Raw genomic sequence first — 16,673 nt, 5'->3', positions numbered from 1 at the left:
TATTAATTAGTTCGCTTGGGCTGGGCTGGGCTGGGCTTCAATGGGCCGTAACTGGGCCGGGTAATGGGGCGATTAGCCTTAAACCGCAGGAGGAAATGACTTGATGAAGAGAGCAAAGCGAGCAGCACGGAATCCGATCTGCCAGGATGAACGGCGGCGGGGGCGGCGGCCGGAAGGCGGCGGGGCCCGGCGGCGAGGAGGCGGAGGTGGAGGCGCTGCTCCGGGCGGCGCAGGACGCGGTGCTGCTGATGCTGCAGGCTAACTCCCACCTCGTCTCCTCCTCCGCCTCCGCATCCGCGTCCGCCCCCGGCCCGATCGCTCCTCTCGACGACGCCGCGGCGGCGGCGCCCGATCCCCTGGAGGACGACCTCGCCCGCCGCTTCGACGCGCTCAAGTCCCGCGCGGCGGCGCCGAAGCCGGGCGGAGGTGGAGCTGTTGCTCCTGCTGGTGCTAGCGGGATGGACGAGCTGGAGGCGCGGTTCGCGGCGCTGAAGGGGGCGGCGGGGCCGGAGAAGGAGGCGAGGGTGAGGCTGGAGGACCTGGGAGGGGAGTCGTCGGAGGACGAGGTGGACAAGGTGATGCGGTGGGCCATGGACGCCGCGCGGCTCGACGTCGCCACGGCGGTCGCCGGCGCCGCCGGCGTCAAGGCCAAGCGCGCCGAGGCGGAGGAAGAAGGAGAAGACAAGGATGATGATAAGAGCAGCGTGAGTAGCGAGGACGACGACGACGACGAGAGGCTGCAGCTGGAGATGGCGAGGAAGAGGAAGGAGATGGCCAAGAGCAAGACCAAGAGCAAGTGGTTCTTCCTGTGACATCCCAAGAACAGACTAGCAGAAAGATCATGTATTTCTATCTGAGATTCCTCTCCGTGATTTGTAATTGTTGTTGCAAGATTCCATTTTGATATTTGAATCCTGATGAACATGATCACAAGACACTTTCAAAAAAAATGCAAATGAACAATAATTCAGCAACATTAAGCCAAGTTTCAAACCATTCAGCAACCGATAAACTTGCAGAGACTATCTCGAACTGCGTGTGCATATCTTTCGGAACATTAAGCCGAGCAATATAAATTTATGCGAAGCTGACGATGAGAACCAGAAAGCGCACACACGTCATGTTGATCTTCAGAGCACAAGTGAGCAGCTCATTATCACATCTAGAAGTACATAAGAGTTAAACCTCAGGAAGTCAACAGCGACAACTATCTCACTCTCATAACGACATGCTACAATCTCAGTTTGGATGGAGTACATATCTCGCGCACAATGACAATTCTACATTTCAGTCTGGATGGATTACAAATGCCTCACGGAAATACTAGGCTCCAAACATCTTCCAGCTTCACTTGCCACTGCAAAATTTGTAATTGTATTAGTTTAGGAGGCTTATCACCAGAAATTACAGCATTCAGAACAGAATGCTAAGGTTTGTTTTGTTCACTTACGTGTTCATCATCAAAGTTATGTTGTCACCTTTCAGAAGTATCCGACCTGCAAATCAATTCCAGCCAAACATATCTGAGCATAACAATGAAATAATGGCATGCGTCCGTGTGACAGAAAAGAAATGCTTTTTAATTGAAAATTTACTAACCCAATGATTTCCTAGTGTTCTTCTTTACATTGATTTCCTCAGCATCATCAAGGACCAAGTTCATGTACTCATCAAATCCCTGCATGTGTACAAAAATAAGTGTAAGAACTTCAGGTACTAAGTAGAAATGCACACAAACAGTAGTAACAGTTTGAGGGTTAAGTGACAATTATATAGAGGGTTACATGGTCCAATGGAATGCTACGAGGGAGTTTTTATGATCTCTTCCCCTAACTGACGTTTAGAGGCCTAGGCTTTCAAAAAAAATACAGACCTAGAGCTCCAATTAGTTAAAACACCACTGGTAAGATAAACTCATCTGAGTTAACAAATATTAAGCAAGAAAAGTTGTCACATGAAAAGGAAAGGTCATGCCTGGAGAAAATTCTTGCCAGCATAATTGTCGTGGGATTTCTAGGGTACCCACAGCCGGGTGGCGGAACGCACCCGCCTATTCCCAGAGAGGGAGTGCTCGGGGAGGTACTAGGCGATTGGGCTGATCTAGCCCTGAGATAAGCACACAAGAACACACGATCTAGAGTGGTTCGGGCCGCCGGAGCATAATACCCTACGTCCATTGGGAGAAGTTTTGATCTCTGTTGTGTATGAGTCTATCCTCTGCCGGGCCTTGGCTCTCACCCAGCTTGAGTTTCCTTCTAGCGGGCGCCCCCTTTTATAGACCAAGGGGGCGGATACATAGGACGTTGGGGCCCCGACAAGTGGGCCCAACGTGACTGCGCAGCATACTACGCAGAGTATTTAGATTGTTACAATGGTTACGAATCTTTCCTCCGATACGCTCCCACGCCTTGCTAGCGCTACAGTGGTCTTCTCTTGTCCCGTCACCAAGGTGTCCGTTGGGGGAGCATAGCTTGCGGCGTAGCCTGTGGAGGCTATTATGTAGGCGTCATAATGGGTGAAGCCGAGCCGTCGTATCCATCTGTTATGGCAGACTTGGCAGGCGCGGCGTGGGCGGCGCCAGCAGCTCCACTATCTCGGTAATACGCGATCAATAGTGTCCCCTGGTCAAAGTATCGCCTCGGCTTCTGCTACATTAATGCGGACGTCCTCCTGTCGTAATGAATGCCGCGGTAGGTGAGCCTTAATAAGGAGACCAAGCGGCCTTATATACGTGTCTGGGCCTGTTGACACGTGGTGGCCCCGGACCACCCTCGAGGCGGGGTGACGATTCCTTTCCTTGGAGAGGGGTCCGGTTACTATACAGGGGTCCGGGATTCCCTGGGGATTCGGTCCTCTTCGGGAGGAGGTCCGGAGCTTCCAGCCATTCGGGCTGACCGCCAGCTTTTCCCGGGACACGTGGTGCTCCCGGACCTTTCCTAACCAGGGGAAGGTCCGGGACCGCTGTTGGGTGAGCGGGGCTCCGGACCGCAAGGGTCCGGCTGCTGGACGTAGTTAAGGATAACTACAAGGCTCTTGCCTAGGCGCAGCAAGAGGGGGTACCCCAGTCCTGGGGTACCGACAGTGGCCCCCGGGCCCACCTCGGGAGAGGCACGAACCCGCAGGTGGGGCCACTAACGAGATGTGTTTCCACGCAAACTTGATTGCGTCGGTGCGCTCATAAAGAGCGGGTGCTCCGGACCCCTGAGGCCGGTACACCGGTTGCCAGGTTCAGGCTCTAGAGTGCTCTCCACAGGGCGACGAAGGTGTAGGCTTAGGGTGCGGAACCAAGCTAAGCGGCTACACAGACCTCGGATCGCTCAGGGAGCATGCACCACCTTCCGGACCTGGCTCTAGTCGACCGTGGCGAGCGGTCTCCGCCGGAGCGGGCCACCGGAGTGGACTTGAGTCGACCGTGGCGAGCGGTCTCCGCCGGAGCGGGCCACCGGAGTGGACTTGAGTCGACCGTGGCGAGCGGTCTCCGCCGGAGCGGGCCACCGGAGTGGACTTGAGTCGACCGTGGCGAGCGGTCTCCGCCGGAGCAGGCCACCGAGTGGACTTGAGTCGACCGTGGCGAGCGGTCTCCGCCGGAGCGGGCCACCGGAGTGGACTTCAGTCGTTGCTGATGATCCGATGAAATATATCATCGGACCTGAGAGTAAGGTGCGAGAAACCAAGCCTTATACTAGAAAGTAGCTCGGGACCTCTAAAGACAGCAGTTCTCGGATACTAGAGTACTTATAACAGGGTAGTGAAGTACGTAAACTTAGGGTACATTACCAGGCTAAGCTACGCGGAGCTTCTCTACCCTAGGATACGAGTACTACTTCTCCGGACCAAGGTCCTTAGGGGTCCGAACTGCCTTCCAGCTTGAAGGGGTGTCCCCACCTGGCCACAAGCCAGCAACTTATCTTGGATTGTTAGCAATAATAGGAAGGTTCCGTTTTTAGAGGAAAGAAAAGCTAAACCAAGGTGAATAAATGTAATCAAGGTGGAGCCTAGATAAAACTGAGAAAGATCTCATTTATTATTGTGGTTGTCACGGTATACATCAAAGGTCGGGATTACGAGGTCGGACCTCTACCGCTCCGGACCGTAGCTTTGCCTGTTTGTGCGATAGGGCCAGAGGTCGGGTTTACAAGGTCGGGCCTTGACCGCTCTGGACTCACACGTAGGCGCCACGTTATTACAAAGGAGGAATTTTCTCAGTCCTATTTTAGGAGTAACCTTCGACTGCATTCTATACAGCATGTCCTTCACTGATTGGAAGTGGTACCACTACTCCTGGGTTCTTCATGGTCGTCGGAGGTGAAGGCGCCCTGGATGTGCCTGAACTGCATCATCCAGCATCACCTCGGGAGCTCGGGGGGCCACTCCTTGCCTAAGAGCTGTCATATGCTTAGGTAGCATGAGACAAATTATTTGGCTTTGAGTGGGAGAGGCCCCCCTACCGCCGTCGTCGTCTGCCGATGGAAACCAGACGCCCTTGCGCAGCAGAAGGACCGGTGCGAAGCGCGGAGAGGTGCGGTCGTTCGCCGGCTTGTCCTTGGTGCTAGCACCAGGGGCCCCCGCGCCTGGCGGCGGGGCCTTATCTGCAGCAGCACCAAGCTACGTTGAGGCGGATCTCCGGTGCTGGCGACGGCAGGACGACACGGCCAACTTCTTCCGGGATGGCCGTCGGCTCCGGGCTCCATGTTGAGAGAAAGCCTTGAACCGACGTCCTGCCGCCGGAGAGGAAGCATGGCCGTTGCTTGAGAGAAAACCTTGAGCCAACACCGGGATGGCGCGGGGCGGCACGCAACAGGCGTCGCCCCCGCGCACCACCGTGCCGGCTCTGAGGCGTCGCAGTGGCGACGCACAGCAGGCGCCGCTGCCGTGCACCGTCGCACCGAGGGCGCTGGTGCCACAGCATAGTAACATGCGGTGTAGGTGCCACCATGCCTCTCTTCATCTTCTCGTTCGTCGTTGCAGAGGATGAACACGGCCCCAGAAGCCTGAAGATCCAGCCAGCGCCTGATCCTCCCCACGGACGGCGCCAAATGTCGTGGGATTTCTAGGGTACCCACAGCCGGGTGGCGGAACGCACCCGCCTATTCCCAGAGAGGGAGTGCTCGGGGAGGTACTAGGCGATTGGGCTGATCTAGCCCTGAGATAAGCACACAAGAACACACGATCTAGAGTGGTTCGGGCCGCCGGAGCGTAATATCCCTACGTCCACTGGGAGAAGTTTTGATCTCTGTTGTGTATGAGTCTATCCTCTGCCGGGCCTTGGCTCTCACCCAGCTTGAGTTTCCTTCTAGCGGGCGCCCCCTTTTATAGACCAAGGGGGCGGATACATAGGACGTTGGGGCCCCGACAAGTGGGCCCAACGTGACTGCGCAGCATACTACGCAGAGTATTTAGATGGGTACAGTGGTTACGAATCTTTCCTCCGATACGCTCCCACGCCCTGCTAGCGCTACAGTGGTCTTCTCTTGTCCCGTCACCAAGGTGTCCGTTGGGGGAGCGTAGCTTGCGGCGTAGCCTGTGGAGGCTATTATGTAGGCGTCATAATAGGTGAAGCCGAGCCGTCGTATCCATCTGTTATGGCAGACTTGGCAGGCGCGGCGTGGGCGGCGCCAGCAGCTCCACTATCTCGGTAATACGCGATCAATAGTGTCCCCTGGTCAAAGTATCGCCTTGGTTTCTGCTACATTAATGCGGACGTCCGCCTGTCGTAATGAATGCCGTGGTAGGTGAGCCTTAATAAGGAAACCAAGCGGCCTTATATACGTGTCTGGGCCTGTTGACACGTGGTGGCCCCGGACCACCCGAGGCGGGGTGACGATTCCTTTCCTTGGAGAGGGGTCCGGTTACTATACACGGGGTCCCGGACCCCATGGGGGGTCCGGGATTCCCTGGGGATCCGGTCCTCTTCGGGAGGAGGTCCGGAGCTTCCAGCCGTTCGGGCTGACCGCCAGCTTTTCCCGGGACACGTGGTGCTCCCGGACCTTTCCTAACCAGGGGAAGGTCCGGGACCGCTGTTGGGTGAGCGGGGCTCCGGACCGCAAGGGTCCGGCTGCTGGACGTAGTTAAGGATAACTACAAGGCTCTTGCCTAGGCGCAGCAAGAGGGGGTACCCCAGTCCTGGGGTACCGACAATAATGATTGTTGAAATCACGATAAACTAAAAAAAACATGCTACCTATGGGGATTGACCCATCACCCATGCAAATTTTCTCTACGAAACCCAAAAGACTAACCAAGTATGTAAGTGATTTTTTATTGTCACCCATCCTTTATTTTCCAGTCTCATGAGTCAACACAAGCAAATCAAAAACAAATGCATACTCTGTGACTCACAGTGTTCCATACTAAGAAAAGTGAATCCAGCAATTCATAAATGAAGGCATTCTGTAAAGTATGTTTCAGAAATACTCTTAAAGATAATGAAGCCAGCAATGCCTCATTGAGCACATTCTAAAAGGTTTCTTTAGCTCATTATCTGATTACACATTGCAATGTTCTAATTGGGCAAATAGATAATGCTTTCATAAGAAAGCAACAGAACTAAATTGCTATTTACAGGTTTAGTTATTTCATATAGTATTGTTATTGGTCCCCTGGTCCGCATAACCAAGATCTGGATTGATTCCAATTATGACTGAACAAAGAAGCATAAATATATGAATCACATTGTAGCTGCCCAGTATAGTCAGGAAGGCCTAAATTTTCAAGCATAAAATTGGAGCAAAGCAATCACAGGTAAACAAGCCAGAGTTGCTGTTCCATGTTATTACTGATATAATTCACTATTAAAGCCTAATCATTCTACCTAGAAGTACATACAAGAAATCTTAGTTGAGAACGGCCATTAACTTGACTGTGTAGTTGAGATCCTTCAAGAGTCTATGTCATGCTTAGAAGGTAGTGAACATTACTACTCACTGCATCCTTTAATACTTTTTGAACTTCAATCCTTTAATATAAGAACAGGTGTAATATATGAGTATATGACAATGGAAGAGCATTTCAGTAAGGCTAGATAAACTTTTAAAAGCTCTACCAATTGCTCAATGCCAAATCCATTGGGATAAAAGAAAATAGTCGATTGTTCTAATTGCATTACTTAAGGGCCACATGAACGACTCTCCCGCTACAACCACTGAATATAATCCATAACCATAGGTGCAACTATACCACCGCTACAAGGTATCTATGCAAGCAAAGGGGTCACTAGTGCTTAATTTAGCAACTGCAAAAGGAAGGAGCCAGTCGAGGAACTCACGATGATGCGACCCTCAATCCGGAGGTCCTTCTGCTCGAACAGCCAGATCTGGATGCGCGCTTTCTGCAAGGAACTCACAACCGAATCAACTTAATTTTTCAGAACACCTAAACACAAATACGGTCGGAATCAGAAAAAGAAAAGTTCCAATCCACTTACGCTCTGGAGGAACCGGAAGATGAGGTTCTACCACCACACGCACGCGCGGACGAGGGATCCACCAGCCACCACGGGCAAGAGAAAGCAAAACCATCAGGAACGGCGGGATACCAGAAGAGCAAGCAGGAGCAGAGGGGCGCGGGCTTACGATGGGCTGGGTCATGATACGCTGGACCTTGGTGGACGCCATGGCTGATGCGGCGGCGGGAGCTTCCCTTCCCCTTCTCTGAGCGTCTGGAGGCGAGGCGCGCGCGCGCGGCGGGGGCGGGGAGAGCAAACCCTAGCTGGACCTGCGGCTGCGAGCGGGCGAGGCGGCGAGGAAGGGAGGAGGGTTTTGTGCCTCTCTCCTGATCGGCTAATCCCCTTCGACGCGATGGCGGCGCGGTTGCATCAAGATTCGTGTCACAGGATCGAACGGTGCCGGTTGTCGTGCCTGGTTTGGGCTGTGCCGGTGGGCCTGGTGGGCTCCAGATACGGAAACTAATGGGCCGAGGTTGAGTTGAGTAGTAATCCTTGACATTTTCTATTCTGTTTCTACCCCATCTCATCAAAAAAGAAAAAGAAAAAAACGGTTTCACTAGGCTCCCCTCCCCCACCCCCGATTTCAAATTATTTTGGCATCCTAGTTTGTCAAACTTTAATTTGGCGCATCAATGTATGAAAAGGTTATATTTTTTTTATTCAAAGGTTGACTCTATTCACTCAAAAATTCAAAGCCCATAATTTCTTGAATCAACTGGGAATTTATTTCAGGATTTAACCGGCGCTATTTTTCCAGTGGTACGCGACATGTCCGTCGATAGCGAGGCGTCAGTGATGACTTCGTCAATCTCAAAGATCTGCCGGCTCAATCTCTCGGAGGTGCTCATATATAGGGGTAGAGTTGCGTACGCTTCGTACTGTGTTTCGCAAAAAAATAATAATCTGTAAAACAAAAACCTCTGGAGTGCAAAAAGGCACTCCTTAGAAAAAGGGGATGCAAGTAGTCAATCTATCATATGGTACATGACACTAAGGCCCAAACGTCAGTGACTAGATGATTTTAGTCTACTGCATGGGCCCCTTGAACAGATCCAGTGGTTGCTGCCGGAAAATGGCATGAACCAGGCCATGAAACGCGTAGGTGGTGATGGTGCAGAGCAAGGCGCAAAGTGTGCACAGGAGACGTCCCCTTCACATCTCGGCAACCATAAGCTTCGCATCATCTCAATAGTACGATGGATTGGGATTTGAGCAGGGATTGCAGTGACCTTCTGATCGAAGTCGCAGCTAGACAAAAGCAAGATTCTCTGATGACCTCATTGAATACGAAGTCACGGTGATCTTACAAGCTCATCCAATCGGTGTCCATGAATTTTATTTTTTCTGCTAGGTGTGAGAGTTCCAATACAGCAACTGCTGGTACGGTCCAGACTTTCAGAGCATGTAGCTCACTCACTTCATGCATCATGCTTACTGTGGGTGATGATCCTGTATCTAATGGACAGCAGAATGTGAGATTGAACATGCAGACATTCCAGTGCGCGATTGGTACTACATAGTATTAGCATTATTTATTCATAGTTCCTTATTAAAAAAATAATAAAGAAAAAAAACGGAGAGCACCAATTGGTTGCAAGGCTTCAGCCTGAATTTGGCAGGAACAGCTTTGTTCAAATCAGAAATCTATCCACGAGCTAACTAAAAAGAAAAAAACTGCACCCAGTTCTAAGCAACTCCGATTACCTTGTCTATCTCTGTCTGATAAGAAGCAGAGGACGTCTCCTAATTGCCATTGCTCAAAGCAAAACAACCATGACATGTTCTCTGAACAAACTCAAACGCACAAAGAGATTCTAGTAACTTTCAAGACAACACTGGTCACTTCCAATATTCTCTAATATCTTATTCTTGCAATTAGGCAGCACCATGGATTAATTTTCACAGTAACTCAGAATAGTTCAGTTAAGATTGAATCAACACAAGTAATTTGCCATATTTGCCTTGCCTGCTTCATGCACAATTACCCAATATAAACAATAATCCAGGTAATTTTTCCAGCATTTTTGTTGCAAGCTTGGCATGATTATTATTTGGGGATCTTGATCTTGATCTTGATCTTAACAGCGTGCAATGATCACCAACCACAACATGATATGTAGGGGGCCAGCAAAAGCAACATCTATCTCGGTCCCCTTCGCCGGCCCTTTCCCCCTCAATCATGTACTCCGCCGATCCCCTCCAACGTCGCCACCGTCGGCCTGACGCAGATGCGCCGGTCGCCGTCTCGCCGTCGGCGCCGGCCGGTCGATCGGTTAGTGCACGCGCCACGCCTCTTGGTCACGCGATCCATCGGCCGAGCGACCCGGCCGGCCGGTTTCTTGATTGTCACTGTGCATGTTAGTTCAGCAGTGACGCTGATGGATTGGAGCTCAATTGTTTCTACACCCGTGTTGCATACTGAATTGTCAGTCTTCTTGCTGTCTGCGACTTGCTGCACATTGCAGAACACACTTGGGAGAAAGAGAAAGAGATGGTAGTATTAATTTGCATGCTTGGTTATTCCTCTGCTGGGAGATTCATGATGCTGAACGTAGAGACTAGAGACTGATGCAGATATCCATAACTAACCAGGAGCCAATGAGAGGGAGAGAGGGAGACAGAGAGTACTTGAGGAAATTTATTGCACTGAAGGAAAAAAATGCAGGTAGAGACATCATACGTGCATCTATAGGCCTTTTCACTAACTGAACGATAAGTACAGGAGCCTTACATGTTCTTGACTTGCTGTGCCCATGGTGTGCCTTTGAATCCATTTAAGTTTGTACTGTTGTCTTGTTGGAACGTTTGGTTCTGTTTTTCCAGTAAAAATGAAGAGATGAAAGGGACAAGTGTTTAAAAGGTTATAGATGTTTACCAACTCTTGTCTGTTGGATGTACTCTCGATCCGATTACTTTCGGTGATTAATTATTGGAAATTACTGTAATTTCCAGCGAGAAAAAAAATGTTGTTTTCTTGATCGTTACTTCTCCAATTAAATTACTTGATCTATGATCGAGTTGAATAATTTTATAAATTTTTTGCCAATAACCGACAGGTTTCCAAGGTTGGGTGAAGCATCATTACCAAGAGATGTGTTGGTTTACTAGGTTGTTCCCAAACAAATTGAAGAGTGAGTGCTGAAGTAGAAACAAAGCAATTTTGCAGAGCCGAAACAAAAGGGTTATTTTCTGTACTGTTATTTGTTAGTTATTCTTGGGTGGATTTGAAAAGAAGGACCATCTTGCTGAAAAATTTCCCAATAACTGACAAAGAGTTTCCTCGGTTTGGTGAAGCATCGGTGCCAGGAATCATGTTAGTTTTACTAGGTTGTTCACTAACATATTGAAAAGAAAAGAAAATGGAGAGAGAGAGAGAGATGTAGATGAAGTACAAACAAAGCGATTCTTCATGTCCATATGTAAATCATGGATTCCAACGGTGATTAAAAGGGATGGGATGGGCAATTTGGGATGCCAGAAATGTGTGAGAAGGGCCCTCTAACAGCTGAAGCAGTGCGTGTGGTCGAAAACATTTTGAAACTGCAGTTTGCACGCATGACAGGTAGGCTACACAAGTTGCTGCTTACTGATGATGAGGTTGTCTAGAGTCTGGACCTTGAGGGCAACCTAAAAAAGCTGGCAATGCAAGCATGTGACACTGTTGATTTCAATTGTTCTTAGGGTACTATTGCATTAGTAATTTAAGAAACTGTTCTTCTTTTGCTAGATTATAAGTTAAAACTTAGATTGTTCCCAATGTATTTCTTCAGATGCTAGGCATGCCCATTTGTCTGCCTAGCTAGTGGCTCAGTGACTCTGTATTAGTATAAAGCAAGGAAAATACGCAGTGGCATCAGGGGCACAGATGCTCATGGAAATGTGTGTTCATGGGTCACTGTCGCAGAGTACCGGCGTACGTTTAATTATTATTGCTTAGTGTTAGTTATGGTTGTGGTGTGGCAATAACGTTTTTCTACGGCACAGCAGGACCGGCAGCAGCAGAGTGATCTGCGACTGATTGAGATTGAGGCATATGACTCACCATCTGTGATGTGAGCATCTCAAGCTAGCTTCCATATCCCTTTCCCTCTTCTATTTTTGCTTAGATGGGTAGCAAGCAATCCACGCTCATGGTGAGTGAATAAACAAATTAAGAACAGGAGTGACAATGTGGAGAGAGACTTCTTTGAATTTGTATATATACTCCCTCAGTTCCATGAAGAGTGCAATTCTAAGTTTTTTCGGACAGATTAGTGGTGCCATGAAAAGACTCTCATACCCTCATTTATTTGCCACATATGATTAGTTTTGACATATAATTCAAATCTAACCACTTAATTAGACATGTAATTGAGAACCAATCTCTAGAATTGCACTCTTTGTTTCAAACTTAGGATTGCACTTTGTATGGGACGGAGTGAGTACATATTTTCCTAATTAACTGTAGTATAGTGCAACAATGTCATCTCAAAAGAGCATTTCTCAATTTTAGTTCCTACTGTATCAAAAGTTAATATATTTATATCTACTTGGGTTTCTTATGATTATGTTGGGCTAAAGCCTAAAGATTTGTGGCGGTTACCACCAATGACTGCTTCGGAGAAGCTCATGCATGCTTCATGTTGCGTGAGGACAGGATTCTCAGGATCCGCTGCTGCCGGCCTTCTTGACCCTAAGCTCGTCTTTAACAGCACCACTGGTCGAGGAGCCACGCTGCTACTGGCATCCTCCAAATCACTACTGAGTTTGACATCGAACGTCTCGCCACCGACGGGCACGTGTCATCAAACTATTGTGTGCGTGTGTGTGCGTGTTTTTCCTTTTTTGAGATAATTTTTCTTCTTTCTTCTCCCTATGGCAGTGCTCGACTATCACTACTGATCGAGTGTGCATGTGCACCTCCGTATCCAAACTGAATGATCCTTAGTTCTGTGCGCGTGTGGTAGTGTGATACGTTTCCAAATGAAAACAATGGAAGTGAGCCTTATTGGTCATCTAGCCTCTGAAGCTACCTTGACCGCAAAGGAAAAACAAATCAAGCAACGGGCCTGGAGAGAGACACAGTTAGTGGAGAAAATCTAAATAAAGGGGGGTTATGGTTAATGAGGCCCATCAGCAGTAGCTTAATTGCGGTCGCGAAAAAAAAGCAGTAGCTTAATTGTTTGAGCTAGCTAGCTGGCTAGGGGGGCCACTGTAGCAATCAGGGAGGGGCCTTTTTGTCAAAGCAGGGATGGCGACCTGCGGCATGATGAGCTCAGAGAGGGATGGATCGGATAGCTTGAGGAAGGAGCATCTTGATTGTCAGGCAGCAGGCAGCACAAGGCCCTACACTGGTCACCCTAACACTACTGTTGCGAATCAATTTATGTAGAGCCTTTGTGTTCCCTGAATCTGAGTGCAACACATGCTCCTTCACGCACACTCTCTCTCTCTCCCCCTCTCCCCTCTAGATCGATCGATCGAGTTGGTTAAGCTAAGCCAGTCCGAGATGGTTAAAACGTCGCCCTTTCTTGTAGTGCAGTCCTCAAATTAGCTTGTTTTTTTTTTTGACGGAACAGGAGGGGTGTTAGCCCGGCCCTACTGGTTATAATAAATATATTTAAACAGACAAACAAAGTTCTTACAAGCAAGTCAAGAGACAATAAAGGAGATATAAAATTAAAAACAAAACACAATATTCTCTCTGTCTTCTCTCTTCGGTGTATGTAGGGGTTGCTCTACAAAAGCCCTCATAGAGTAAGTATTATAACAGGTTGTAAGTAGCATGATGAATGCTAAGATAAAACAGAGAGGAGAGGAGAGACGGTTTGTAAGCTTACAACCGACTTCGACATAAGAATCAATAAATTTCATGAGAGATAAAAGTCGGCCATGTATTAATGGTGAAGAGCTAACTACTATATGAGTGCGCTGAGAGACGGACTGTAAAGATTCTTATAGCCAGCAGCTGACTGTATTATTAATCTTATTCTTTGAAGTTAGGCCAATGTGAAAGCGATTGGGTGCTCTAGCCTAAGAGAATGAGGGGGTGAATTAGGCACTATTAAAACCAAAACCTATGGCTCCAACTAGTTTGCACAAAACTTAATCTAAAACAAGTTATCTAGATGTGCAACTACGGTTCACCTTAGTGTAAAACCCTCATCCCAAAAGAGTTTAGCAACATATAGCCAATCCTATCAAGATACTGCTCTATGAAAGTAAAGACACACAAGTTGCAATATGAAATGCGGAAGCTTAAAGGGAGGGATGAGAGGAAGCAAACTCTCGACACGAAGATTTATCCCATGGTTCGGATTGCCACAAAGGTGCCCCTACATCCACGTTGTTGAAGCACTCACAAAGAGTATCGCTTCCCGGCAATCAAGTCTCTTCCTGTGAACACAATCACGGTCACCTTGATCCCGATCTTCACTAAGGGAGATTGCCCACGAAGGAGGGGTCTCCGTCCCCCGCACAAAGTTATCGACGCCGCTCCTACACCAAGCCGGAGGGTCGTTGACTTGCCGGCGAGCCACCAATTGCTCCAAGGGGCCGGCGCACCGTAATACAAGTGTGGTTCACTCTAGAACCAGCCACAAGGATCTCAACCTTGCTTTTTCACTCACTCAAGAGCTAATCTAGCACTCACACTTTTACAAAGCTAGTGCTAAAACCTAAGGATATGATCAATAAGCTCTTGTATGGCTTGGAGGTGTTCTTGGGTGTGTGTGGGATGTCCAGCAACTCCAGCAAACTCAAAATAGCCGGGGTGAGGCGTATATATAGGTGAAGCGTCCCCTCATAAGAGAAGACTTAAAAGTGATACAATATCAGTCCTAGGAGGCTGATAACACTTTTATTACATCAGATGGTACATCACCATACAACTCTATGCGGAAGTGGGCAGTGAAGCGCCACTATCGTGAGGATAACAACTAACACCTACACAACGATATTAACTACGAAGAGGGGGTCATCAGAGTCTTGCGCCATACGGAACTTTCCTGCGGGTGACCCTATCCACAGGCAAAGTTGGGTGCAGGACGGGATCTCTACTCAACGTCTTCGGGAACGAAGTCTGGATCTTCCTCTGTAAAAATTAAGAATGAGGTGAGTACAAACGTAATTAGCAAGTCCAACCACACCCACGGAGGGGTATAAACAGAATATAATGCACAGGGTAAATCAAGGATAAGGCTAGGGTTTAATTTGCAGAAAGCAAATTTTTATGCAGGGGTTCGTTTGAAAGAAAGGATTTTCAAAGCAAGTTTTTCTTGTACCGGGTAACACGTAGTGTTGACCCACACAGGATCCAAGTTTTAAGCTGCTACCGGACTCCTCATCCGCCGTAGCATATGGCACAACTGCCGGACACTTTTCCAAAACCACTCACGCCAACCCTGTCCATTCCCAGAAGAAACACTAGTTATGTGACCACACCGTAACTCGCCCAGTACCGTGGGCACGGACTATTCGAATAGATATTAACTCTGCAGAGGTGTGCAACTTTACCCACAAGCGGGGTACCACAGCTCGATCACCGTAGTATCGGTGCAAATCCCAACAATGCCATTATCCACCTTAGCTAGACCAGACTAGCCATCACGGGATCCACCAAGGAGTCATTGACCTATCACAGAGGTTTTAACCGGGGCATAAGTCACACAGAGCTAATCCCCTCTCCTTGATCACCCGTTGCTCTCAGCTCTCCGGATGGCTATCAGACTAACTAGTGGGGTTTATGCTAAGCCGTTGCCCATACAACGGTCGAGTGGTTTGCACGATAGTGGAGTTAGGTGAGATGACACACCAACTCGGTCCTTAGTTGTGACAAGATGGATATCTCCCTTCCTTGCTCTGCCACACAAGGCACGAGCACACCATTCGGCAATTCACACAGAAGTGCCATCCATCTCGTCTAATCTCATCTTTCGAAATTCCACATTTTCCCCTTCCCACACACTCACACATTTTTCCTTTTATAAAACAAGTTGTATTGTGTTTAAGGTCCTAAGCGTTCTAGCAGCGATTAACGTCAAAGCAAATCACATTCAGACATTAATCTAGGTGGTCAAGGATTGGTTATAACAAATCAAGGGGTGGCTATCCAACCATGTTTTCACCAGGCAAAACATATGCAATTTCATAAAATAGGCTAATCGATTGTGCTTATAAAAACTGGGACAAAACATGCATCAAAGGATGAGATTGAACTTGCCGTCTTCAAAGCCTTCCGGGAAGTCCTGATCGAGGTGCTGTCCTTCGGGTTCGGGATCGTGGAACTGGTCCTCGTTCACTTGCTCGCAGTACTTGCTCGTCGACGGGTTCTCCCTCGTTCACACCGTGATCTACGACGTATACAAACAAACACACAATCAAGAAAAAGAAATAAGGTTTTATCGTTGTGCTCAAATCGGAAACAATTAAGATATGGAGATAGGAGTAATATTTTTGGGCGGTTTCCTAATGGCATGGCCAAAACTATGTTAGAAATGGCGTGGTAAAGTTTCAGGTCGATCGGAGATTTTTTGGCGCATGAAATGATAGGTTACAGAGAGGTTTAGGGGTTAAATAAGGAGTTAGGGACCTATTTGTAATTATTTCTGAGAAGACAGGGGCTTGATTGGTATTTTAGAAAATACCCGGGTTATTCTAAAAAGGTCAGGGGTTTATTTAGAAATATGTTTATATGGGGGGAAGGATTTATTTTGGAATATAATAAAGGGAAGGGTTTAATTTGCAAAAAGGCTAAAGAGTGGAAGGGCTCTTAAACAAATAGGAGAAGGGGGAGGGGGTTCTGGGCAAATGTGCCCTTCTCTTCTTCCTCTCGACCGGGAAACAGAGGAGGGGGCGGCGCGACGCCGGTGGCGCCTGGGCCGGCGGCTCGGGGCGCGATGGCGGCCACGGAGTGGGAGAAAGAGAGAGGAAGGCTCGCGGGGTCGATCCCTGGCTGCGGCTCGGGCGGAGGCGGTCCGAGGCGGCCTGGCCACGACGGCCGATGGGCGGCGGGTGGTGGTGGCCTTGGGCCGGCGTCCCGGAGGTGTGGCAGCGGTCAAGGGAAGGGGAAAAGCACTAGGAGACTCTGGGGATTCGATTCACCCGCTCACCTTGGGCGGTGGCGGCCTGTGGACAGCTCTGCACGGCAGCGGGCAGAGCTCGGTGGCTACGGTGGTGGTGGCGGCGCTGGAAGCTCGGAGAGGGGCTGTGCGGTGGTGGTCGGCGTTGTGGGGTTCGGGAGCGGCACAGG

General features: G+C 48.9%; 2 protein-coding genes across 2 annotated transcripts; one reads left to right on the top strand and one right to left on the bottom strand.

Annotated features, from left to right (window-relative positions):
- Nucleotides 1-7: 7 nt before the first annotated feature.
- On the top strand, nucleotides 8-974 carry LOC120711391. The gene has a single exon (XM_039996887.1). It carries the CDS (start codon nucleotides 147-149, stop codon nucleotides 810-812), a length of 666 nt encoding a protein of 221 aa, XP_039852821.1. The 5' UTR covers nucleotides 8-146; the 3' UTR covers nucleotides 813-974.
- A 120-nt stretch (nucleotides 975-1,094) lies between these two features.
- Nucleotides 1,095-7,781, bottom strand: LOC120711392 (small nuclear ribonucleoprotein E-like). The gene is made up of 6 exons (XM_039996888.1): nucleotides 7,572-7,781; nucleotides 7,424-7,450; nucleotides 7,265-7,327; nucleotides 1,600-1,678; nucleotides 1,451-1,496; nucleotides 1,095-1,357 (listed from the first exon to the last, which is right to left on the bottom strand). The coding sequence occupies exons 1-6, from the start codon at nucleotides 7,611-7,613 to the stop codon at nucleotides 1,348-1,350; spliced, it is 267 nt and encodes an 88-aa protein (XP_039852822.1). The 5' UTR covers nucleotides 7,614-7,781; the 3' UTR covers nucleotides 1,095-1,347.
- Between the last annotated feature and the right edge of the window lie 8,892 nt (nucleotides 7,782-16,673).

Source organism: Panicum virgatum, chromosome 6K (genome assembly GCF_016808335.1).
Source record: "Panicum virgatum strain AP13 chromosome 6K, P.virgatum_v5, whole genome shotgun sequence".
Lineage (NCBI taxonomy): Eukaryota > Viridiplantae > Streptophyta > Magnoliopsida > Poales > Poaceae > Panicum > Panicum virgatum.
The sequence above is the reverse complement of the archived record's forward strand: the minus strand, read 5'-3'. Positions and strand labels throughout refer to the sequence as shown.

Excerpts from the sequence above, each read along its gene's own strand:
- LOC120711391 (XM_039996887.1), top strand. The coding sequence starts at position 147 with ATGAACGGCGGCGGGGGCGGCGGCCGGAAGGCGGCGGGGCCCGGCGGC.
- LOC120711392 (XM_039996888.1), bottom strand. The coding sequence starts at position 7,613 with ATGGCGTCCACCAAGGTCCAGCGTATCATGACCCAGCCCATC. Across the intron at positions 1,679-7,264 it reads GGATTGAGGGTCGCATCATC|GGATTTGATGAGTACATGAA; the intron begins GTGAGTTCCTCG and ends GTACACATGCAG. Across the intron at positions 1,497-1,599 it reads GAACACTAGGAAATCATTGG|GTCGGATACTTCTGAAAGGT; the intron begins GTTAGTAAATTT and ends ATTGATTTGCAG.